At 46.0% G+C, this 24822-nt stretch overlaps 1 protein-coding gene across 1 annotated transcript in view; it reads left to right on the forward strand.

The window, feature by feature from the left end:
- TMEM114 (transmembrane protein 114) overlaps positions 1-24822 on the forward strand; it is a 129549-nt gene that overhangs the window by 74694 nt on the left and 30033 nt on the right. Inside the window, exon 3 of the mRNA XM_073645745.1 lies at positions 6915-7052. Within this exon, the coding sequence (XP_073501846.1) occupies positions 6915-7052 (138 nt within the window). The remainder of the gene's footprint in view (positions 1-6914; positions 7053-24822) is intronic.

Genomic DNA, 24822 nt, shown 5'->3' on the forward strand with positions numbered 1-24822 from the left:
AGGCACTTCAATGCCCCTTGGAAGAGACGTGGAGGAGGACCTCATAAAAAAACGTTCCCATTAGAAAGGAGCGGGCCTCCTATACTTGTAATGCCCATGCACTAAGTGTATGGGTTAACAAACATTTACCCCTGGGGGGTATACATGAACATACTGTATAAAAAAAATGTTGACTGGCATCATAAACACCCTTTAAAAAAATTATGTGGGTGTTGCATCACGGACCACAGTCACCCTGGTGATATGGTGGTGGAGGATGAGGAGAAGGAGGAAGACAAGAGCAAATATACAAAATTAAGAAGCGCATACTCATGTGTGGGTGTGAAAATGTGCATGGGAATACACCTCCCAAAAAAGACACTGGATTTGAGTTTTTGTTACGCTGCTATCATTCGGTGATGTTGAGAAGTCTGGCCCAATCCAGCCCTTGTTCATTTTTATAAGAGTCAGCCTGTAAGCATTTTCAGTTGACAGGCGGATGCGCTTATCAGTTATAATTCAATCAGCGGCACTAAAAACCCGCTCTGATAAAACGCTGGCTGCAGGGCAGGCCAGGACCTCCAAGGCATAGAGAGACAGTTCATTCCACGTATCCAGCTTGGATACCCAATAATTATAAGGCACAGAGGAATCACGGAGGACGTTGGTATGGTCGGCAAGGTACTCCCTCAGCATCTTCCAAAACTTTGCACTCCTTGTGAGAGTACCCCGCGCCTCAGAGCCTGTGCGATGGAAGGGTCTGAGAAAACTCTCCCAGAACTTTGACAGTGTTCCCCTGCCTCTGATGGATTGAAGTTGTGTCTCTCTCGCCTGTACTCCATGGTTGTCCAACGAAGTGTTCCCTCTGCCGCCAGCGTTTTCAGATAGGAATTTTTTTAATAGTTCCACAACAAGGGCCTTCTGGTACAGCCCCATTTTTGTAGACCTGTCCGCCTCAGGATTAAGATATATAAAGTTCTCCTTGTAGCTTGGGTCTAGAAGTGTCACCAACCAGTAATGACTGTCACCCAAAATTTTGAGAACGTGAGGGTCATGGAAAAGGCAGCATAACATAAACTCATCCATGCATGCCTGACTACTAACAAGCAAGACTTCCGTGTCCTCACCAAGAGGATGACTGACCATGCTCTCTTCCTCCTCCTCTCTGTCCTGTGGCTATCCACGCTGAACAGACAGTATGACAGCTGTGCAGGTAGTACGGTCTATAGTGTATGAAACTAGCTCCTGTCCTTCCTCCTCCTCCTTTTTCTCATTGTTACCCAATCCACGTTGGGATGAGATGAGGCTTGGCTGTGTGTAATCACCCTGCATGGTTCCTTGCTCCATCTCATCGTGCTCCGCCTGCACTGCATCCTCTTTGATTGTGAGCAGAGAGCGTTTCAGAAGACAGAGAAGCGGGATGGTGACGCTAATTATGGCGTCATCGCTGCTCACCATCTTGGTGTAGTCTTCAAAATTTTGGAGGATGGTACATATGTCTGACATCCATGTCCACTCCTGAGGTCTTATGTGTGGAGTCTGAACTGAATACCGACGGCCTTGTTGATGCTGATACTCAACAACTGACCTCTTCTCCTCACAAATCCTTCCCGACATCTGCAGTGTAGAGTTCCAACACGTGGGGACATCACACACCAGTCTGTGAGCCGGAAGCTTCAAACACTGCTGAAACACTGCCAGGGAAGCGGAAGCTGTAGCTGACTTTCTAAAATGGGCACACAGGCGGTGTACTTTAACAAGCAGATCCGGTAGCTCCGGGTAGGATTTGAGAAACCGCTGAACCACGAGGTTAAGCACATGGGCCAGGCATGGTACATGTGTGAGCCCGCCTTGCCTCAGAGCCACCACCCGGTTCTGGCCATTGTCACACACGACCATGCCTGGCTGTAGGTTCAGCGGTGTGAGCCACAGATTTGCCTGCTCTTTCAGAGCTGTCCACAGCTCATCAGCATTGTGCGATTTTTCAGCTAAGCATATTAGCTTCAGCACAGCCTGTTGCTGCTTGGCCGAGGCAGTGCTGCAGTGCTTCCAGCTTGTGACTGATGTGGTCATTTCGGAGATGGAGGCTGAAGAGGAGGAGCAGGCTAAGGAGGATGAGGTGCAGGAGCTGTAGACCGTGGGGGCACCCCTGATTAACCTAGGGCCTGCAATCCTTGGCGTCGGGAGGACGTGTTCTGTCCCAAGCCCTGACTGGGTCCCGGCTTCCACTATGTTAACCCAGTGTGCCGTCAGCGAGATGTACCGTCCCTGCCCACAAGCACTTGTCCACGTGTCCGTGGTTAGGTGGACTTTACCGGTAACTGTGTTGTTGAGAGCACGGCTAATGTTTTGGGACACGTGCTTGTGTAATGCTTCCGTCTTCACAAGCCTAAAAGGCAACATTTCGAGTGCAAGCAGTCGTGAAATGTGAGAATTTAGTAGTGTGGCCTGTGGGGCATTGGCTGCATATTTGCTCTTGCTTTCCAAGGACTGGGGTATGGACAACTGAACGCTGCGCTGGTACAAGGACATGGACTTGCTTCCTGAAGCTGCTACTTGAGAGTGTGCAACGACAGGTGCAGGGCAGGAGGCATCTTCGCATGCACCATGGACAGGGGATTGGCTTGCATGCACAACAGCGGAAGAAGTAATGGTACCACCCGCAGACACTGTATCTGGACACGGGTTCGGCCCACAAAGTCGGGTGCTTTGCTGCCATGTGCCTGATCATGCTGGTGGTGGTCAGGCTCCTCGTTTTGCCACCCCTGCTAATGCTGGCCTGGCAGGTGTTGCAAATGGCCTTTTTGGGGTTATCGGCAGAGTCTTTAAAGAGCAACCAGACTCGGGAAGACATAACAGTTGTACTGGCAACTTCCTTCATGTTGGTGTTACGGGGAATGGTTGCCTGCCTTCTGTCTGCGGCCACCACACTGCTTCTTCCTGCCTGTTCAAGTGCTCTGCCTCCCTCCTCCTGTGTGCTGCTGTCTTTGCTCTGCATGTCCTCCTGCCACGTTGGGTCAGTTACTATATCATCCACAACCTCGTCTTCCACTTCCGCACCCTGGTTCTCCTCCTGACTTTCTGGAAATTGTGTCTCCTCATCATCCACCTCTTGTGACACTTTCCCACCGTTGCCTTTGTGTGATTGTGGCTGTCAAATATTTGGCGCATCGCTACACGTGATCTCCTCTTGACCCGCTTCAAGTGGACCGGGCAAGAGGCCCGAATCTATAAATGGAAAAGTGAACAGTTCTTCAGAGTGTCCAAGTTTGGGATCAGTTGTCTCTGGGTACTTGGCATGGTGGGAGTAAGGAGGATCAGGGTGAGGAATATGCGGTCCAGACTCACGGCTACTGAGACTTGACCGTGTGGAAAACAGGGTGGAGGTGGTGGTGGCTAAGTGACTGGAAGCATTATCCGCTATACAGCCAACAACCTTTTGACACTGCTCTGGGTTCAATAGTGGTGTGCTGCGGTCCCCTAGAAATTGGGACAGGAAGGTCAGGTGAGAAGATGTGGGTGTTTGTTGTGGCACAATTTCGGCTTGCCCACAGCCCTCTCCTCGGCCTCTGCATGCACCATTACCATCACATCCAGATCCCCATCCCTTGCCACGTGCCTTGCCCATTTTAAATGGAGGACAGTATCTTCCACGCTCACTACAACTGACTGAGTTTGGAGCGAACTTATATGTGATCCGTGTCATAGAGAAAACAAAGTTTTAAATACCTGGCCTGTTGGTAAGTAGTTTGAACAGCAAACTGCGGTGAATTGCTTCAATGACACACTAAAGGAAATTTTTAATGGAGGCCAGAAATGGCAGTATTTTCTGACAACGTATATGTGATCCGTTTGACAGAGAAAACAGAGTTTTAAACACGTGGCCTGTAGGTAACTAGTTTGAACAGTAAACTAGTGTGAATTGCTTCAATGACACACTAAAGGAAATTTTTAATGGAAGCCAGAAATGGCAGTATTTTCTGAAAACGTATATGTGATCCGTTTGACGGAGAAAACACAGTTTTAAATACCTGGCCTGTAGGTAAGAACAGCAAACTGCGGTGAATTGCTTCAATGACACGCTAAAGGAAATTTTTAATGGAGGTCAGAAATGGCAGTATTTTCTGACAACGTGTATGTGATCCATTTGACGGATAAAACGCAGTTTTAAATAGCTGGATTTCTAGCGCTCTAATATGGAAAGGACCAGTCTGTATTCTGCAGTGCCAACAAGCAAATGGCGCAGAAAAAATGGTGTTCTCTGGATTGCTTTTTATGCAAATAATGAGGATTAAGATCCAAAGAAAAGTATTCCTGGCCCCTGAGACATGGGCCTTTGTATAGAAATATCTAACAGCAGCAGAAGGCAGAATTGGAATGGAGCCTCTTGTGCTATATGCACTGCAGTCTGCTATATACACTGCCTGCCTATACACCCTGCCCGCCTGATATCTCTGCAGATAGATTAGTCCTCAGAAGGACTGTTTGTTAAGATGGATATGTGTAATGCCGGCAAATGACGTCACCGCTTGAGCAGGAGAATACTCCCACGCTGGGATGGCATTGAGATGACAAGCTGGATCGCATGCTTGCTCTCTGCAGTGTCTCTGAAGTGCTGGATTGCAGCAGAGCGCTACTATCCAGCTTGTCATCCATCAGAGACATTGCTTGCGCTCTGCAGCGTCTCTGAAGGATGACAAGCTGGATGGTAGCGCTCTGCTGCGATCCAGCCTGTCATCTCAATGCCATCCCAGCGTGGGAGAATTCTCCTGCTCAAGCGGTGACGTCATTTGCCGGCACCGCATGCGCAGGAGAATTCTTCCACGCTGTCAGTGACGTGCATGAGGTGAGCTGAGTTCATTTTACATGAACTCGGCTCATCTGGATGCCATCACAGCCAGACACTGAGGAGCTTCACTGAGGAGCTTCTCAGTGTCTGCGGCATGGCAAGCAGGATGGCAGCGTTCTGCTGCGATCCAGCCTGTCATGTCAATGTAGCAGAGCTGAAGCCGTCCTGGGAACCAAGGAAAGGTAAGGATGAGGTTGGTTTATTATTTTATTTTTATTTCAGGAGATCTTTGGCTTCAGCTGGAATGGGTGATACGGTAAGTAGGGTTTAATTTAAAACATTAAAGGAATGTGTCTTTATTTCAATTAAAGGACTTTATGCTTGGTGTTTGTGTTTTTTTTAACTTTGACTATGGGGTTAGTAATGGGAGTGTCTTATAGACGCCTCTCCATTACTAACCTGGGCTTGATGTCAACTGGCATTATAAGCTGACATCAACCCCAACCCTATTACCCCACTGCCACCGCTACAGGGCAGTGGGAAGAGCGAGGCTAAGTGTCAGAATTCGCACATCCTGTGGATGCGCCATTTCTGGGGCAGCTGACGGCTGGTGTTTCTAGCCTGGGAGGGGGCCAATATTCATGGCACCCTTCCTGAGCTATTAATATCAGCCCCCAGCTGTCTGCCTAGCCTTTTCTAGCTATTAAAATAGGGGGGACCCCACATCATTTTTTTTGGGTCCCCCATTTTAATAGCTAGTAAAGGCTAGGTATTCAGCTGGGGGCTGATATTAGTAGCCTGGGAAGCTCCGTGGGTATTACCCCCTTCCCAGGCTTCAAACATCTGCCCCAGCCGTCTGCTTAACCTCTGCTAGAGACTAAAATTATGGGGAACCCCACGCCAATTTTTTTTTTAATAAATCCTTTATTTTAACACTAAATGACAAGTACAGTAACCAACACTGTCACTTTACTTATTATATATGTGACTGACATGTTTCTATCTATCTAATCTATGTGTGATGCTCTATTCTTTCTGTTCTAAATTGTCGGGTACCGATGATGAATTGCCGGCCAGCTTTTTTAAAGAGACTGGTGCATGAAAACACTATTATTTTTTTTAATAAATCCTTTATTTTAACACTAAATGACAAGTACAGTAACCAACACTGTCACTATACTTATTATATATGTGACTGACATGTTTCTATCTATCTAATCTATGTGTGATGCTCTCTTCTTTCTGTTCTAAATTGTTGGTACCGGTGTATGCTGCTGCTGAATTGCCGGCTTTTCATGTTTCACTGTGAGCACTGTTCCCATCGATTTGGGCAACCATGGCTGTGGCATTACAGTGAGTGGCAGACAATCCCTGCATGATTTGTGCTCTAAATAGCGCCAAATATGCAGGACGGGGACCCGAGCTCCCGCCCGAGCATCTCGAAAGTACTCCGCGAGCTCCGAGCATCTCGAGTACTGAGATGCTTGGGTGAGTACCGAGCAGTGGCGAGCATGCTCGCTCATCACTAATAGTGATCACTAGTATGGTACCAATAATTAGAGTATGTATCTAACAGTATGGTATACAGTCCTAGGCACCTATTGAGGACTATAAAACGGGTTCAACGTCACATTGCAATAGACCATATAAGGAAAAGACGTATCAAGAATATTATTAAATATTCATTAACACCAATACAAAGAACAGGTGGCAAAGAGGTAAATGGTAGCTAAAAGCAAAAGTAGGGCACCATAGGTTGGCAGTATACTGGTAATAAAATGTATATAATGCATGGTAATGCTGCTCATTGACATAGACAATGAAAAGCTTTTGAAATATAGGTTGGTGCTAGTCCGAGTAATTAGTTGGAATATTTAGATTCTAGGCTTAACATTATAATAGTCACAAGTACAATCTAAATAAATGAATAATATGATTACACGCAGTAATGCACTACAGCATGCTTAAAGCATTAACTCATTTAAAATCTATTTCGTCCTTTGGCATTTCCATTGTGTTTTTGCTCATGCAATTATTCAGGCTCAGGTTTATGTAAAGGTATTTAATTGCTGTAATAATTTGCTACACATTAACATCCTGAACTTGAAATCATTATTGGTTAGTAATAAACAATGTTATTTTGCAGGTATGCACGGGACGCTGGTCATATTGTTACCTCTCAGTTTAATCCTGATGATATTTGGAGGAATGACTGGTTTTGTTAGTATACTTGCAAGGGCGTATCTGCTTCTGCTCTTAACAGGGATGCTGTTTCTTTTTGGAGGTAAAGTATACATTCAAACTTACATAAATTTATAACCACCTTCAGTTACCACTGCAGGCCCATATTTTGTGTCCATGTGTTTATTGTGATGTCATTTCAAATAAGGTGTCACTAAAGGGGTTGTCCCATGAAGAAAGTACATTTTAATCAATAGATCTTGTAATAAAAAATAAATTCCACAATTGGATGTATTAAAAAAAATGTTCCTGTGCTGAGATAACCTTAGAAATGTGCCCCTGCTGTGTACTGTGTAATGGCTGTGTTAGACCGTGCAGGAACATGGACTGATCATACAACAGCTTCAGACAAGGAGGAGGTAGCATAAATCAATTATGGTATGTGAGTATACAGACGAAACAGTAAGAACTCACAGCTGCTATTTTTTGAGTTAACACATTTCTCTGCCTGAGGTAGTACATTTTCCTGCCTGAGGTAACACATTTCTCTGCCTGAGGTAGTGCATTTTCCTGCCTGAGGTAACACATTTCTCTGCCTGAGGTAGTACATTTTCCTGCCTGAGGTAATACATTTTCCTGCCTGGGGTAACACATTTCCCTGCCTGAGGTAATACATTTTCCTGCCTGAAGTAACACATTTCACTGCCTGAGGTAATACATTTCACTACCTGAGGTAATACATTTTCCTGCCTGAGGTAATACATTTCACTACCTGAGGTAATACATTTTCCTGCCTGAGGTAACACATTTCCCTTTCTGAGGTAATACATTTCCCTCCCTGAGGTAACACATTACCCTGCCTGAGGTAATACATTTCACTGCCTGAGGTAACACATTTCACTGCCTGAGGTAACACATTTCTCTGCCTGAGGTAATACATTTTCCTGCCTGAGGTAATACATTTCACTGCCTGAGGTAGTACATTTTCCTGCCTGAGGTAATACATTTCTCTGCCTGAGGTAGTACATTTTCCTGCCTGAGGTAATACATTTTCCTGCCTGAAGTAACACATTTCACTGCCTGAGGTAATACATTTCCCTGCCTGAGGTAATACATTTCTCTACCTGAGGTAATACATTTTCATGCCTGAGGTAATACATTTTCCTGCCTGAGGTAATACATTTTCCTGCCTGAGTGTCACGGGTGTGTTGCCACGAAGATCGTCACGAGTACACAGCCTGACTTCTCGCAGCTGACTTGTTGGTGCTTTGTGTTTTCTCGGCAGTGAAGGAGTTAATTCTCTCTCTCTCTGGGCTAGCTGAGGTCCAGCCTCGCCCAGCTGCAATCAATGCTTCGTTAGTGAGACTCCTTTATATTCCTGCAGGTCTGTTTGTGAGGTGTCGGTGAAAGCTTTTCATTCTGACTTACAGAGCGGATCGTGGTGTTTGGAGTTGCTGAGATAAGTGTATTTGAAAGTGTTATTTCCCTTTCCTCGCTTTATCATTTATCTCCTTTCCCGTTGGTGTTCCCTCTGTTGTAGTTTTGTTGAAGTTGTATGCAAGGTGGTTTTGGTTTTTCCCTTGTACTGTCTCGTTCGTCTAAATACTGTGTGTGGGCATATTATTGCTGGTTCCCTATTGTTGTGATCGGGGTCCTTCTCAGGACTAGATTACTGTGGTGCAGGGATCCTCAGGAGGTAGGGGTTACGCTGGCGGCCTGGACCTCTGTACCTTTAACAGTACCTCCAGGATGAGGGATTAGTCAGGGCCCCAGCTTAGGGTCAGCTTAGGCCCCCTACCTCCAGTATTCTGTGACAGTGTGACATTTTCACCGACCATCTTAGTTTTTCTCCAGCTACCATGGATCCAGTAGCCGGTCTAGCTCAGCAGTTGCAGAGTTTGTCCATGGGGCTGGCGGACGTTAGGTCCAAGGTTTTGCATCCTCTGGAGCAAGCCGGACCAGAACCTAAAGTAGCTCTCCCTGACAGGTTCACTGGGGGGCGGGACAAGTTTTTTGTTTTCCGGGAGGCATGCAAATTGTACTTTCGGCTGCGGCCTCGGTCATCGGGCAGTGAAGAACAAAGGGTGGGAATTGTCATCTCGCTCCTACAAGGGGACCCACAATCTTGGGCGTTCTCTCTTCCCCCTAGCTCCCCAGTTCTCCAGTCAGTGGATAGGTTTTTCGCTGCTTTGGGACTCGTGTATGATGACCCAGATCGGATCTCCCTTGCTGAGTCTAAGTTACGTAGGATTCAGCAGGGAGATCGTCCGGCGGAGGAATTCTGTTCGGAGTTCCGTAGGTGGGCCACGGACACCCAGTGGAATGACCCGGCTCTTAGGAGCCAGTTTTGTCATGGTTTATCCGACAAATTACAGGATGTGTTGGCACAGTATGACTCTCCCGCGTCACTGGAAGCCGCTATGGCCCTTGCTATTCGCGTTGACAGACGGCTTCGGGAGAGGTGCGGGATAACTCTACCCCCTGTAATGTCTCCACCTCTTACAAGGTCCCCTCATATGGTGGTTCCCCTGGTCAGTCCGGAGGAGCCTATGCAATTAGGAGGGACATCATTTCGGGGAAGGGGACCGGTGGTGCGCCATAAGACAGGAAGGTGTTTCCTCTGCGGGAAAAAGGGACATTTTATTGGGGGGTGTCCATCCCGTCCCTTGCTGAGTAAAGAGTCGTCGAAAAAACTGTTGATCCCAGGTTGTGTGGTGGACGGCAATCTGGGAGTAGGTATTTCGTCCCTAGGTTCGTCTCAGTTTCTCGTACCGGCGGAGGTGGTGGTGGGTACGAGAACTGAGAGGATATCTGTTCTTCTGGATAGTGGGGCCGGGGCTAATCTGGTTGATGCTCGGTTTGCCCGGGTTCAAGGTATGCGATTGAGTGAGTTGGCTAAACCCATCCCCATATTCTCGATCGATGCCAGGCCTCTCGGTCAGGGAAGTTTTTTGCAAGCTGTGCATGGCGTAAAACTTCAAGTGGGGGCAATACATAAAGAACTGTTGTCTTGCTACGTGTTGGAGGGTCTTCCCACTCCTATAGTGTTGGGCCTTCCTTGGTTAGCTAAGCATAACCCTGTTATTAATTGGCAAACCAGAGAGATAAGCCAATGGAGTAAATTCTGTAATAAAAACTGCATGAACACGGTCATCGGTGCTGTTACTCCTTGGGTCTTACCTCCATTTCTGGCAGACTTTGAGGATGTATTCTCGGAGAATGGGTGTCAGGAACTACCTCCTCATCGCGAGTATGACTGTTCTGTAAAACTGCTCCCTGAGGCCAAGTTACCTAAAGCTAGGTTGTATAACCTTTCTGGTCCTGAGAGGCAGGCCATGAAGGATTATATTTCTGAAAGTCTGGCTAAGGGGCATATTAGACCTTCATCTTCACCGGTGGCCGCGGGGTTCTTCTTTGTTAAGAAGAAAGATGGAGGCCTACGCCCTTGCCTGGATTTCCGTGAACTTAATCGGATTACGGTCCGAGATCCGTATCCGCTCCCACTTATTCCCGATCTCTTTAATCAGATCGTGGGCGCCAAATGGTTCTCTAAGTTGGATCTCAGGGGGGCGTACAATTTGATTAGGATGAAGGAGGGGGATGAGTGGAAGACGGCTTTTAACACTCCGGAGGGGCATTATGAGAACCTTGTCATGCCATTCGGTCTGACTAATGCCCCGGCGGTGTTTCAACACTTTGTTAATGATATTTTTCGCCACCTGGTGGGACAGTTTGTTGTCATATATCTGGATGATATCTTAATTTACTCGCCGGATCTGGTGTCTCATCAGGAGCACGTTAGACAGGTGTTACAGATCTTGCGGGATAATAAACTGTATGCCAAGTGGGAAAAGTGTGTGTTCGCCGTACAGGAACTCCAGTTTTTAGGCTTCCTGGTTTCTGCGTCCGGTTTTCGTATGGACCCTGGGAAAGTGCGGGCAGTTCTTGAGTGGGATCGGCCGGAGAATCTTAAGGCACTACAACGTTTCCTGGGGTTTGCTAACTATTACCGGAAGTTCATTCGTAATTTCTCGTCCGTGGTTAAGCCTCTCACAGACATGACTAAAAAGGGGACGGATTTTTCTAGGTGGTCTGACAAGGCTTGTCAAGCATTCTCCTCCTTGAAAAAATGTTTTGCCTCGGCACCCATACTCATTCAACCTGATGCGTCTCAGCCATTCTTTGTAGAGGTAGACGCTTCCGAGGTAGGGGTGGGAGCAGTATTGTCACAGGGTTCGTCCCCTGGTAAGTGGCATCCGTGCGCCTTTTTCTCTAAAAAATTGTCGTCCGCTGAGAGGAATTACGATGTCGGCAATAGGGAACTCCTGGCCATTAAGTTAGCTTTTGAGGAGTGGCGCCATTTTTTGGAGGGGGCAGTTCATCCGGTCACCGTCATCACCGATCACAAGAACCTGCTATATCTGGAGTCCGCTAAACGTCTGAATCCCAGACAAGCTAGGTGGTCATTGTTTTTTACCAGGTTTAATTTCGTCGTTACATATCGTCCTGGGTCTAAAAATGTAAAGGCGGATGCCTTATCTCGTAGTTTCCCTGGGGCCGGGAATACGGACGACCCGATTCCTGTTCTTCAGGAGGGGGTGGTGGTTTCGGCAGTATGCTCTGAGCTGGAGGAGGAGATATTGGAGGCTCAGGGGGACGCCCCTGTTGGACCTCCGGGGAGACTGTTCGTTCCAGATCAGTTGCGACAAAAGGTGATCGAGGCACACCATAACTCAGTTTTTGCAGGACACCCGGGGAGTAAAGCAACTGTGGATCTCCTCTCGCGTCGGTTTTGGTGGCCTAACTTACATAAAGAGGTGGTAACTTTTGTCGCGTCCTGTGGGGTTTGTGCGCGCTCTAAGACCTCACATACCCGTCCGTCTGGGGCCCTCTTACCTTTGAAGATCCCGGAGCGTCCTTGGACTCATCTGTCTATGGACTTTATTACGGACCTCCCTCCGTCTTCGGGTAAAACGGTCATACTCGTTGTAGTGGACAGGTTCAGCAAGATGGCACATTTTATCGCTCTTCCGGCTCTCCCTAATGCTAAAACTCTTGCGCAGGTGTTCATTGGGGAGATTGTGAGGCTTCACGGGGTACCCTCCGAGGTGGTGTCTGATCGGGGGTCTCAGTTTGTGTCCAAGTTCTGGAAGGCGTTTTGTGCACGGCGGGGGATGCATTTGTCATTCTCGTCGGCTTTTCATCCTCAGACCAATGGTCAGACGGAACGTATGAACCAGAGCTTGGAGACATATCTTCGGTGTTTTGTGTCAGAGAACCAGGAGGACTGGGCTTCTTTCCTACCTCTGGCAGAGTTTGCTCTCAATAATAGGCGAAGCGAGTCCACTGGTAAGTCCCCGTTTTTTGGGGCATATGGTTTTCACCCCCAGTTTTGTACTTTCAGTAGGGGGGGCTCTTCGGGGGTTCCGGAGGAGGAACGATTTTCCTCATCTCTCGCTTCAGTATGGAGAGGGGTGCTGAAGAATCTGAATACTATGGGGAACCGATACAAACGTATGGCTGATAGGAGGAGAGTGTCTGGTCCGGACCTAAGTGTGAACGATCAGGTATGGTTGTCTACCAGGAATATTAAACTTAAGGTTCCCTCCTGGAAACTGGGTCCCAGGTTCATCGGGCCGTACAGAATCAGTTCTGTTATTAATCCGGTGGCATTCCGTCTTGACCTCCCCCCTACGTTTAAAATTCACAACGTGTTTCACAGATCATTGCTTAAGAGGTATGTGGCGCCGGTGGTACCGTCACCTTTACCTCCCCCTCCTGTGGTTGTCAATGGTAACTTGGAGTTCCAGGTATCGAGGGTCATTGATTCACGCTTTAATCGCCGGTCCCTTCAGTACTTGGTTCATTGGAAGGGGTATGGTCCTGAGGAGAGGATGTGGGTTCCTGCGTCGGATATTAACGCAGACCGATTAGTTCGGGCCTTCCACACGACTCACCCGGATAAACCTGGCCCTGAGGGTCCGGAGGCACCTCGTAGAAGGGGGGGTACTGTCACGGGTGTGTTGCCACGAAGATCGTCACGAGTACACAGCCTGACTTCTCGCAGCTGACTTGTTGGTGCTTTGTGTTTTCTCGGCAGTGAAGGAGTTAATTCTCTCTCTCTCTGGGCTAGCTGAGGTCCAGCCTCGCCCAGCTGCAATCAATGCTTCGTTAGTGAGACTCCTTTATATTCCTGCAGGTCTGTTTGTGAGGTGTCGGTGAAAGCTTTTCATTCTGACTTACAGAGCGGATCGTGGTGTTTGGAGTTGCTGAGATAAGTGTATTTGAAAGTGTTATTTCCCTTTCCTCGCTTTATCATTTATCTCCTTTCCCGTTGGTGTTCCCTCTGTTGTAGTTTTGTTGAAGTTGTATGCAAGGTGGTTTTGGTTTTTCCCTTGTACTGTCTCGTTCGTCTAAATACTGTGTGTGGGCATATTATTGCTGGTTCCCTATTGTTGTGATCGGGGTCCTTCTCAGGACTAGATTACTGTGGTGCAGGGATCCTCAGGAGGTAGGGGTTACGCTGGCGGCCTGGACCTCTGTACCTTTAACAGTACCTCCAGGATGAGGGATTAGTCAGGGCCCCAGCTTAGGGTCAGCTTAGGCCCCCTACCTCCAGTATTCTGTGACAGTGTGACACTGAGGTAACTCATTTCCCTTCCTGAGGTAATACCTTTCCCTTCCCGAGGTAACACATTACCCTGCCTGAGGTAATACATTTCACTGCCTGAGGTAACACATTTCTCTGCCTGAGGTAGTACATTTTCCTGCCTGAGGCAACACATTTCCCTGCCTGAGGTAATACATTTCCCTGCCTGAGGTAATACATTTCACTGCCTGAGGTAACACATTTCACTGCCTGAGGTAACACATTTCTCTGCCTGAGGAAGTACATTTTCCTGCCAGAGGTAACACATTTCTCTGCCTGAGGTAGTACATTTTCCTGCCTGAGGTAATACATTTTCCTGCCTGAAGTAACACATTTCACTGCCTGAGGTAATACATTTCACTATCTGAGGTAATACATTTCCCTGCCTGAGGTAATACATTTCACTATCTGAGGTAATACATTTCCCTGCCTGAGGTAATACATTTCACTGCCTGAGGTAATACATTTCCCTGCCTGAGGTAATACATTTCACTGCCTGAGGTAACACATTTCTCTGCCTGAGGTAGTACATTTTCCTGCCTGAGGCAACACATTTCCCTGCCTGAGGTAATACATTTCCCTGCCTGAGGTAATACATTTCACTGCCTGAGGTAACACATTTCACTGCCTGAGGTAACACATTTCTCTGCCTGAGGTAATACATTTTCCTGCCTGAGGCAACACATTTCCCTGCCTGAGGTAATACATTTCCCTGCCTGAGGTAATACATTTTCCTGCCTGAGGTAACACATTTCTCTGCCTGAGGTAGTACATTTTCCTGCTTGAGGTAATACATTTTCCAGCCTGGGGTAACACATTTCCCTGCCTGAGGTAATACATTTTCCTGCCTGAGGTAATACATTTTCCTGCCTGAAGTAACACATTTCCCTGCCTGAGATAATACATTTCCCTGCCTGAGGTAATACATTTCTCTACCTGAGGTAATACATTTTCATGCCTGAGGTAATACATTTTCCTGCCTGAGGTAACACATTTCCCTTCCTGAGGTAATACCTTTCCCTCCCTGAGGTAACACATTACCCTGCCTGAGGTAATACATTTCACTGCCTGAGGTAACACATTTCACTGACTGAGGTAACACATTTCTCTGCCTGAGGTAGTACATTTTCCTGCCTGAGGCAACACATTTCTCTGCCTGAGGTAGTACATTTTCCTGCCTGAGGTAATACATGTCCCTGCCTGAGGTAATACATTTCACTGCCTGAGGTAACACATTTCACTGCCTGAGGTAACACATTTCTCTGCCTGAGGAAGTACATTTTCCTGCCTGAGGTAACACATTTCTCTGCCTGAGGTAGTACATTTTCCTGCCTGAGGTAATACATTTTCCTGCCTGGGGTAACACATTTCCCTGCCTGAGGTAATACATTTTCCTGCCTGAGGTAATACATTTTCCTGCCTGAAGTAACAAATTTCCCTGCCTGAGGTAATACATTTCCCTGCCTGAGGTAATACATTTCACTGCCTGAGGTAATACATTTCCCTGTCTGAGGTAATACATTTCACTACCTGAGGTAATACATTTTCATGCCTGAGGTAACACATTTCCCTTCCTGAGGTAATACCTTTCCCTCCCTGAGGTAACACATTTCTCTGCCGGAGGTAGTACATTTTCCTGCCTGAGGCAACACATTTCCCTGCCTGAGGTAATACATTTCCCTGCCTGAGGTAATACATTTCACTGCCTGAGGTAATACATTTCACTGCCTTAGGTAACACATTTCTCTGCCTGAGGAAGTACATTTTCCTGCCTGAGGTAACACATTTCCCTGCCTGAGGTAATACATTTTCCTGCCTGAGGAAGTACATTTTCCTGCCTGAGGTAACACATTTCTCTGCCTGAGGTAACACATTTCCCTGCCTGAGGTAATACATTTTCCTGCCTGAGGTAATACATTTTCCTGCCTGAGGTAACACATTTCTCTGCCTGAGGTAGTACATTTTCCTGCCTGAGGTAATACATTTTCCTGCCTGGGGTAACACATTTCCCTGCCTGAGGTAATACATTTTCCTGCCTGAAGTAACACATTTCACTGCCTGAGGTAATACATTTCACTACCTGAGGTAATACATTTTCCTGCCTGAGGTAATACATTTCACTACCTGAGGTAATACATTTTCCTGCCTGAGGTAACACATTTCCCTTTCTGAGGTAATACATTTCCCTCCCTGAGGTAACACATTACCCTGCCTGAGGTAATACATTTCACTGCCTGAGGTAACACATTTCACTGCCTGAGGTAACACATTTCTCTGCCTGAGGTAATACATTTTCCTGCCTGAGGTAATACATTTCACTGCCTGAGGTAGTACATTTTCCTGCCTGAGGTAACACATTTCCCTGCTTGAGGTAATACATTTCCCTTTCTGAGCTAATACATTTCCCTGCTGAGGTAATACATTTCCCTGCCTGAGGTAGTACATTTTCCTGCCTGAGGTAATACATTTCTCTGCCTGAGGTAGTACATTTTCCTGCCTGAGGTAATACATTTTCCTGCCTGAAGTAACACATTTCACTGCCTGAGGTAATACATTTCCCTGCCTGAGGTAATACATTTCTCTACCTGAGGTAATACATTTTCATGCCTGAGGTAATACATTTTCCTGCCTGAGGTAATACATTTTCCTGCCTGAGTGTCACGGGTGTGTTGCCACGAAGATCGTCACGAGTACACAGCCTGACTTCTCGCAGCTGACTTGTTGGTGCTTTGTGTTTTCTCGGCAGTGAAGGAGTTAATTCTCTCTCTCTCTGGGCTAGCTGAGGTCCAGCCTCGCCCAGCTGCAATCAATGCTTCGTTAGTGAGACTCCTTTATATTCCTGCAGGTCTGTTTGTGAGGTGTCGGTGAAAGCTTTTCATTCTGACTTACAGAGCGGATCGTGGTGTTTGGAGTTGCTGAGATAAGTGTATTTGAAAGTGTTATTTCCCTTTCCTCGCTTTATCATTTATCTCCTTTCCCGTTGGTGTTCCCTCTGTTGTAGTTTTGTTGAAGTTGTATGCAAGGTGGTTTTGGTTTTTCCCTTGTACTGTCTCGTTCGTCTAAATACTGTGTGTGGGCATATTATTGCTGGTTCCCTATTGTTGTGATCGGGGTCCTTCTCAGGACTAGATTACTGTGGTGCAGGGATCCTCAGGAGGTAGGGGTTACGCTGGCGGCCTGGACCTCTGTACCTTTAACAGTACCTCCAGGATGAGGGATTAGTCAGGGCCCCAGCTTAGGGTCAGCTTAGGCCCCCTACCTCCAGTATTCTGTGACAGTGTGACACTGAGGTAACTCATTTCCCTTCCTGAGGTAATACCTTTCCCTTCCCGAGGTAACACATTACCCTGCCTGAGGTAATACATTTCACTGCCTGAGGTAACACATTTCTCTGCCTGAGGTAGTACATTTTCCTGCCTGAGGCAACACATTTCCCTGCCTGAGGTAATACATTTCCCTGCCTGAGGTAATACATTTCACTGCCTGAGGTAACACATTTCACTGCCTGAGGTAACACATTTCTCTGCCTGAGGAAGTACATTTTCCTGCCAGAGGTAACACATTTCTCTGCCTGAGGTAGTACATTTTCCTGCCTGAGGTAATACATTTTCCTGCCTGAAGTAACACATTTCACTGCCTGAGGTAATACATTTCACTATCTGAGGTAATACATTTCCCTGCCTGAGGTAATACATTTCACTATCTGAGGTAATACATTTCCCTGCCTGAGGTAATACATTTCACTGCCTGAGGTAATACATTTCCCTGCCTGAGGTAATACATTTCACTGCCTGAGGTAACACATTTCTCTGCCTGAGGTAGTACATTTTCCTGCCTGAGGCAACACATTTCCCTGCCTGAGGTAATACATTTCCCTGCCTGAGGTAATACATTTCACTGCCTGAGGTAACACATTTCACTGCCTGAGGTAACACATTTCTCTGCCTGAGGTAATACATTTTCCTGCCTGAGGCAACACATTTCCCTGCCTGAGGTAATACATTTCCCTGCCTGAGGTAATACATTTTCCTGCCTGAGGTAACACATTTCTCTGCCTGAGGTAGTACATTTTCCTGCTTGAGGTAATACATTTTCCAGCCTGGGGTAACACATTTCCCTGCCTGAGGTAATACATTTTCCTGCCTGAGGTAATACATTTTCCTGCCTGAAGTAACACATTTCCCTGCCTGAGATAATACATTTCCCTGCCTGAGGTAATACATTTCTCTACCTGAGGTAATACATTTTCATGCCTGAGGTAATACATTTTCCTGCCTGAGGTAACACATTTCCCTTCCTGAGGTAATACCTTTCCCTCCCTGAGGTAACACATTACCCTGCCTGAGGTAATACATTTCACTGCCTGAGGTAACACATTTCACTGACTGAGGTAACACATTTCTCTGCCTGAGGTAGTACATTTTCCTGCCTGAGGCAACACATTTCTCTGCCTGAGGTAGTACATTTTCCTGCCTGAGGTAATACATGTCCCTGCCTGAGGTAATACATTTCACTGCCTGAGGTAACACATTTCACTGCCTGAGGTAACACATTTCTCTGCCTGAGGAAGTACATTTTCCTGCCTGAGGTAACACATTTCTCTGCCTGAGGTAGTACATTTTCCTGCCTGAGGTAATACATTTTCCTGCCTGGGGTAACACATTTCCCTGCCTGAGGTAATACATTTTCCTGCCTGAGGTAATACATTTTCCTGCCTGAAGTAACAAATTTCCCTGCCTGAGGTAATACATTTCCCTGCCTGAGGTAATACATTTCACTGCCTGAGGTAATACATTTCCCTGTCTGAGGTAATACATTTCACTACCTGAGGTAATACATTTTCATGCCTGAGGTAACACATTTCCCTTCCTGAGGTAATACCTTTCCCTCCCTGAGGTAACACATTTCTCTGCCGGAGGTAGTACATTTTCCTGCCTGAGGCAACACATTTCCCTGCCTGAGGTAATACATTTCCCTGCCTGAGGTAATACATTTCACTGCCTGAGGTAATACATTTCACTGCCTTAGGTAACACATTTCTCTGCCTGAGGAAGTACATTTTCCTGCCTGAGGTAACACATTTCCCTGCCTGAGGTAATACATTTTCCTGCCTGAGGAAGTACATTTTCCTGCCTGAGGTAACACATTTCTCTGCCTGAGGTAACACATTTCCCTGCCTGAGGTAATACATTTTCCTGCCTGAGGTAATACATTTTCCTGCCTGAGGTAACACATTTCTCTGCCTGAGGTAGTACATTTTCCTGCCTGAGGTAATACATTTTCCTGCCTGGGGTAACACATTTCCCTGCCTGAGGTAATACATTTTCCTGCCTGAAGTAACACATTTCACTGCCTGAGGTAATACATTTCACTACCTGAGGTAATACATTTTCCTGCCTGAGGTAATACATTTCACTACCTGAGGTAATACATTTTCCTGCCTGAGGTAACACATTTCCCTTTCTGAGGTAATACATTTCCCTCCCTGAGGTAACACATTACCCTGCCTGAGGTAATACATTTCACTGCCTGAGGTAACACATTTCACTGCCTGAGGTAACACATTTCTCTGCCTGAGGTAATACATTTTCCTGCCTGAGGTAATACATTTCACTGCCTGAGGTAGTACATTTTCCTGCCTGAGGTAATACATTTCTCTGCCTGAGGTAGTACATTTTCCTGCCTGAGGTAATACATTTTCCTGCCTGAAGTAACACATTTCACTGCCTGAGGTAATACATTTCCCTGCCTGAGGTAATACATTTCTCTACCTGAGGTAATACATTTTCATGCCTGAGGTAATACATTTTCCTGCCTGAGGTAATACATTTTCCTGCCTGAGGTAACTCATTTCCCTTCCTGAGGTAATACCTTTCCCTTCCCGAGGTAACACATTACCCTGCCTGAGGTAATACATTTCACTGCCTGAGGTAACACATTTCTCTGCCTGAGGTAGTACATTTTCCTGCCTGAGGCAACACATTTCCCTGCCTGAGGTAATACATTTCCCTGCCTGAGGTAATACATTTCACTGCCTGAGGTAACACATTTCACTGCCTGAGGTAACACATTTCTCTGCCTGAGGAAGTACATTTTCCTGCCAGAGGTAACACATTTCTCTGCCTGAGGTAGTACATTTTCCTGCCTGAGGTAATACATTTTCCTGCCTGAAGTAACACATTTCACTGCCTGAGGTAATACATTTCACTATCTGAGGTAATACATTTCCCTGCCTGAGGTAATACATTTCACTATCTGAGGTAATACATTTCCCTGCCTGAGGTAATACATTTCACTGCCTGAGGTAATACATTTCCCTGCCTGAGGTAATACATTTCACTGCCTGAGGTAACACATTTCTCTGCCTGAGGTAGTACATTTTCCTGCCTGAGGCAACACATTTCCCTGCCTGAGGTAATACATTTCCCTGCCTGAGGTAATACATTTCACTGCCTGAGGTAACACATTTCACTGCCTGAGGTAACACATTTCTCTGCCTGAGGTAATACATTTTCCTGCCTGAGGCAACACATTTCCCTGCCTGAGGTAATACATTTCCCTGCCTGAGGTAATACATTTTCCTGCCTGAGGTAACACATTTCTCTGCCTGAGGTAGTACATTTTCCTGCTTGAGGTAATACATTTTCCAGCCTGGGGTAACACATTTCCCTGCCTGAGGTAATACATTTTCCTGCCTGAGGTAATACATTTTCCTGCCTGAAGTAACACATTTCCCTGCCTGAGATAATACATTTCCCTGCCTGAGGTAATACATTTCTCTACCTGAGGTAATACATTTTCATGCCTGAGGTAATACATTTTCCTGCCTGAGGTAACACATTTCCCTTCCTGAGGTAATACCTTTCCCTCCCTGAGGTAACACATTACCCTGCCTGAGGTAATACATTTCACTGCCTGAGGTAACACATTTCACTGACTGAGGTAACACATTTCTCTGCCTGAGGTAGTACATTTTCCTGCCTGAGGCAACACATTTCTCTGCCTGAGGTAGTACATTTTCCTGCCTGAGGTAATACATGTCCCTGCCTGAGGTAATACATTTCACTGCCTGAGGTAACACATTTCACTGCCTGAGGTAACACATTTCTCTGCCTGAGGAAGTACATTTTCCTGCCTGAGGTAACACATTTCTCTGCCTGAGGTAGTACATTTTCCTGCCTGAGGTAATACATTTTCCTGCCTGGGGTAACACATTTCCCTGCCTGAGGTAATACATTTTCCTGCCTGAGGTAATACATTTTCCTGCCTGAAGTAACAAATTTCCCTGCCTGAGGTAATACATTTCCCTGCCTGAGGTAATACATTTCACTGCCTGAGGTAATACATTTCCCTGTCTGAGGTAATACATTTCACTACCTGAGGTAATACATTTTCATGCCTGAGGTAACACATTTCCCTTCCTGAGGTAATACCTTTCCCTCCCTGAGGTAACACATTTCTCTGCCGGAGGTAGTACATTTTCCTGCCTGAGGCAACACATTTCCCTGCCTGAGGTAATACATTTCCCTGCCTGAGGTAATACATTTCACTGCCTGAGGTAATACATTTCACTGCCTTAGGTAACACATTTCTCTGCCTGAGGAAGTACATTTTCCTGCCTGAGGTAACACATTTCCCTGCCTGAGGTAATACATTTTCCTGCCTGAGGAAGTACATTTTCCTGCCTGAGGTAACACATTTCTCTGCCTGAGGTAACACATTTCCCTGCCTGAGGTAATACATTTTCCTGCCTGAGGTAACACATTTCCCTGCTTGAGGTAATACATTTCCCTTTCTGAGCTAATACATTTTCCTGCCTGAGGTAATACATTTTCCTGCCTGAGGTATCACATTTCCTTGCCTGAGGTAATACATTTTCCTGCCTGAGGCAACACATTTCTCTGCCTGAGGTAGTACATTTTCCTGCCTGAGGTAATACATGTCCCTGCCTGAGGTAATACATTTCACTGCCTGAGGTAACACATTTCACTGCCTGAGGTAACACATTTCTCTGCCTGAGGAAGTACATTTTCCTGCCTGAGGTAACACATTTCTCTGCCTGAGGTAGTACATTTTCCTGCCTGAGGTAATACATTTTCCTGCCTGGGGTAACACATTTCCCTGCCTGAGGTAATACATTTTCCTGCCTGAGGTAATACATTTTCCTGCCTGAAGTAACAAATTTCCCTGCCTGAGGTAATACATTTCCCTGCCTGAGGTAATACATTTCACTGCCTGAGGTAATACATTTCCCTGTCTGAGGTAATACATTTCACTACCTGAGGTAATACATTTTCATGCCTGAGGTAACACATTTCCCTTCCTGAGGTAATACCTTTCCCTCCCTGAGGTAACACATTTCTCTGCCGGAGGTAGTACATTTTCCTGCCTGAGGCAACACATTTCCCTGCCTGAGGTAATACATTTCCCTGCCTGAGGTAATACATTTCACTGCCTGAGGTAATACATTTCACTGCCTTAGGTAACACATTTCTCTGCCTGAGGAAGTACATTTTCCTGCCTGAGGTAACACATTTCCCTGCCAGAGGTAATACATTTTCCTGCCTGAGGAAGTACATTTTCCTGCCTGAGGTAACACATTTCTCTGCCTGAGGTAACACATTTCCCTGCCTGAGGTAATACATTTTCCTGCCTGAGGTAACACATTTCCCTGCTTGAGGTAATACATTTCCCTTTCTGAGCTAATACATTTTCCTGCCTGAGGTAATACATTTTCCTGCCTGAGGTATCACATTTCCTTGCCTGAGGTAATACATTTTCCTGCCTGAGGTAATACATTTTCCTGCCTGAGGTAGCACATTTCCCTGCCTGAGGTAATACATTTTCCTGCCTGAGGTAACACATTTCCCTGCCTGAGGTAATATATTTTTCTGCCTGAGGTAATACATTTTCCTGTCTGAAGTAACACATTTCCCTGCCTGAGGTAATACATTTCCCTGCCTGAGGTAGTACATTTTCCTGCCTGAGGTAACACATTTTCCTGCCTGAGGTAACACATTTCCCTGCCTGAGCTAATACATTTTCCTGCCTGAGATACCACATTTCCCTGCCTGAGGTAACACATTTCCCTGCCTTAGGTAGCACATTTCCCTGCCTTAGGTAACACATTTCCCTGCCTGAGGTAACACATTTCCCTGCCTGAGGTAATACATTTCTCTGCCTGAGGTAACACATTTTCCTGCCTGAGGTAGCACATTTTCTTGCCTGATGTAAAATATTTCACTGTCTGAGGCAACATATTTTCCTGCTTGAGATGACACTTTTTCCTGCCTGAGGTAACACATTTCCCTGCCTGAGGTAACACATTTCCCTGCCTGAGGTAACACATTTCTCTGCCTGAGGTAACACATTTCCCTGCCTGAGGTAACACATTTCCCTGTCTGAGGCAACACATTTTCCAGCTTGAGATGACACTTTTTCCTGCCTGAGGTAACACATTTCCCTGCCTGAGGTAACACATTTCCCTGCCTGAGGTAACACATTTCTCTGCCTGAGGTAACACATTTCCCTGCCTGAGGTAATACATTTCTCTGCCTGAGGTAACACATTTTCCTGCCTGAGGTAGCACATTTTCTTGCCTGATGTAAAATATTTCACTGTCTGAGGCAACATATTTTCCTTCTTGAGATGACACTTTTTCCTGCCTGAGGTAACACTTTCCCTGCCTGAGGTAACACATTTCCCTGCCTGAGGTAACACATTTCTCTGCCTGAGGTAACACATTTCCCTGCCTGAGGTAACACATTTCCCTGTCTGAGGCAACACATTTTCCTGCTTGAGATGACACTTTTTCCTGCCTGAGGTAACACATTTCCCTGCCTGAGGTAACACATTTCCCTGCCTGAGGTAACACATTTCTCTGCCTGAGGTAACACATTTCCCTGCCTGAGGTAACACATTTCCCTGCCTGAGGTAACACATTTCCCTGTCTGAGGCAACACATTTTCCTGCTTGAGATGACACTTTTTCCTGCCTGAGGTAACACATTTCCCTGCCTGAGGTAACACATTTCCCTGCCTGAGGTAATACATTTCCCTGCCTGAGGTAACACATTTCCCTGCCTGAGCTAATACGTTTTCCTGCCTGAGGTAACACATATCCTTGCCTGAGGTAATACATTTTCCTGCCTGAGGTAACACATTTCACTACCTGAGGTAACACATTTCCCTGCCTGAGCTAATACGTTTTCCTGCCTGAGGTAACACATTTCCCTGCCTGAGCTAATACGTTTTCCTGCCTGAGGTAATACATTTCCTTCCTGAGCTAATACATTTTCCTGCCTGAGGTAACACATTTCCCTGCCTGAGGTAACACATTTCCCTGCATGAGATAGCACATTTTCTTGCCTGAGGTAACATATTTCACTGCTCATGGTAACACATTTCCCTGCCTGAGGTAGCAGAGGAGTGAGTGTGAGTGGAAGGTAGGAAATAGAGAAAAGTGACATCACTATGCGCTGTGAGGATTTTCCAGTGTCAGCACAACTATGTAATATGCACACTCCTGGCCAGAATCCAACTAGACTTTTTCCAACCTTTCACAATACACTTGCATTGAGAGTGTCAGAAACAGTCTTGTCGAATTCTGGCAGGGCGAATGCATATCACATACTTGCGTTCATGTGACTGCCGTTCCTGGCTCTGACATTGGAGAATTCTCACAGCACGCAGTGTGCACAGTGTAAGGATTCACAAATCTGCAGTCACTTTTTTTTTAAAGATAATTAACAAAATGCAGGTAATGATTAAAGATTTTGGAGTGCACATTTTAAGGTTGACCTTCAATTATGATCAAAACATTTAAAGCTAAATATTATAATAAGGAAAAAAAGCGGTAAGAAAAAGTCAGCTCAGCAACTGGATAACCTCCATCCAAAGCTTGGGACTCCTCGCACGGATAATTGTTCAGTAAAAGCCGCTGTGGAGCTTAGAAGGACAAAAGGAGGAACAAACCAGAGTAATAGTGAAGTCCCAGGAAAGTATTAAAAATCAACATTTATAAAGCTCATTGCCAAAACATGTAGGTTCTTTTTTCTGTGTTTCCTTCCTTGTCCGAATTCTCCTAACCTTTATGGAGATTTAAATGGGAAGCATGGCAATATGATGGGAAATGCAATTTAATAGGTTTAAAGACAGGTAATTGTTATATTTGGATTTGTGGTTCTCAAACTGTGATACTGGCTTTAAGGTTTATAAATAAAGTA

This window comes from Phyllobates terribilis, unplaced genomic scaffold (assembly GCF_046119375.1).
Source record: "Phyllobates terribilis strain yellow unplaced genomic scaffold, ASM4611937v1 Scaffold_9__5_contigs__length_417890890, whole genome shotgun sequence".
NCBI classification, from domain to species: Eukaryota; Metazoa; Chordata; class Amphibia; order Anura; family Dendrobatidae; genus Phyllobates; species Phyllobates terribilis.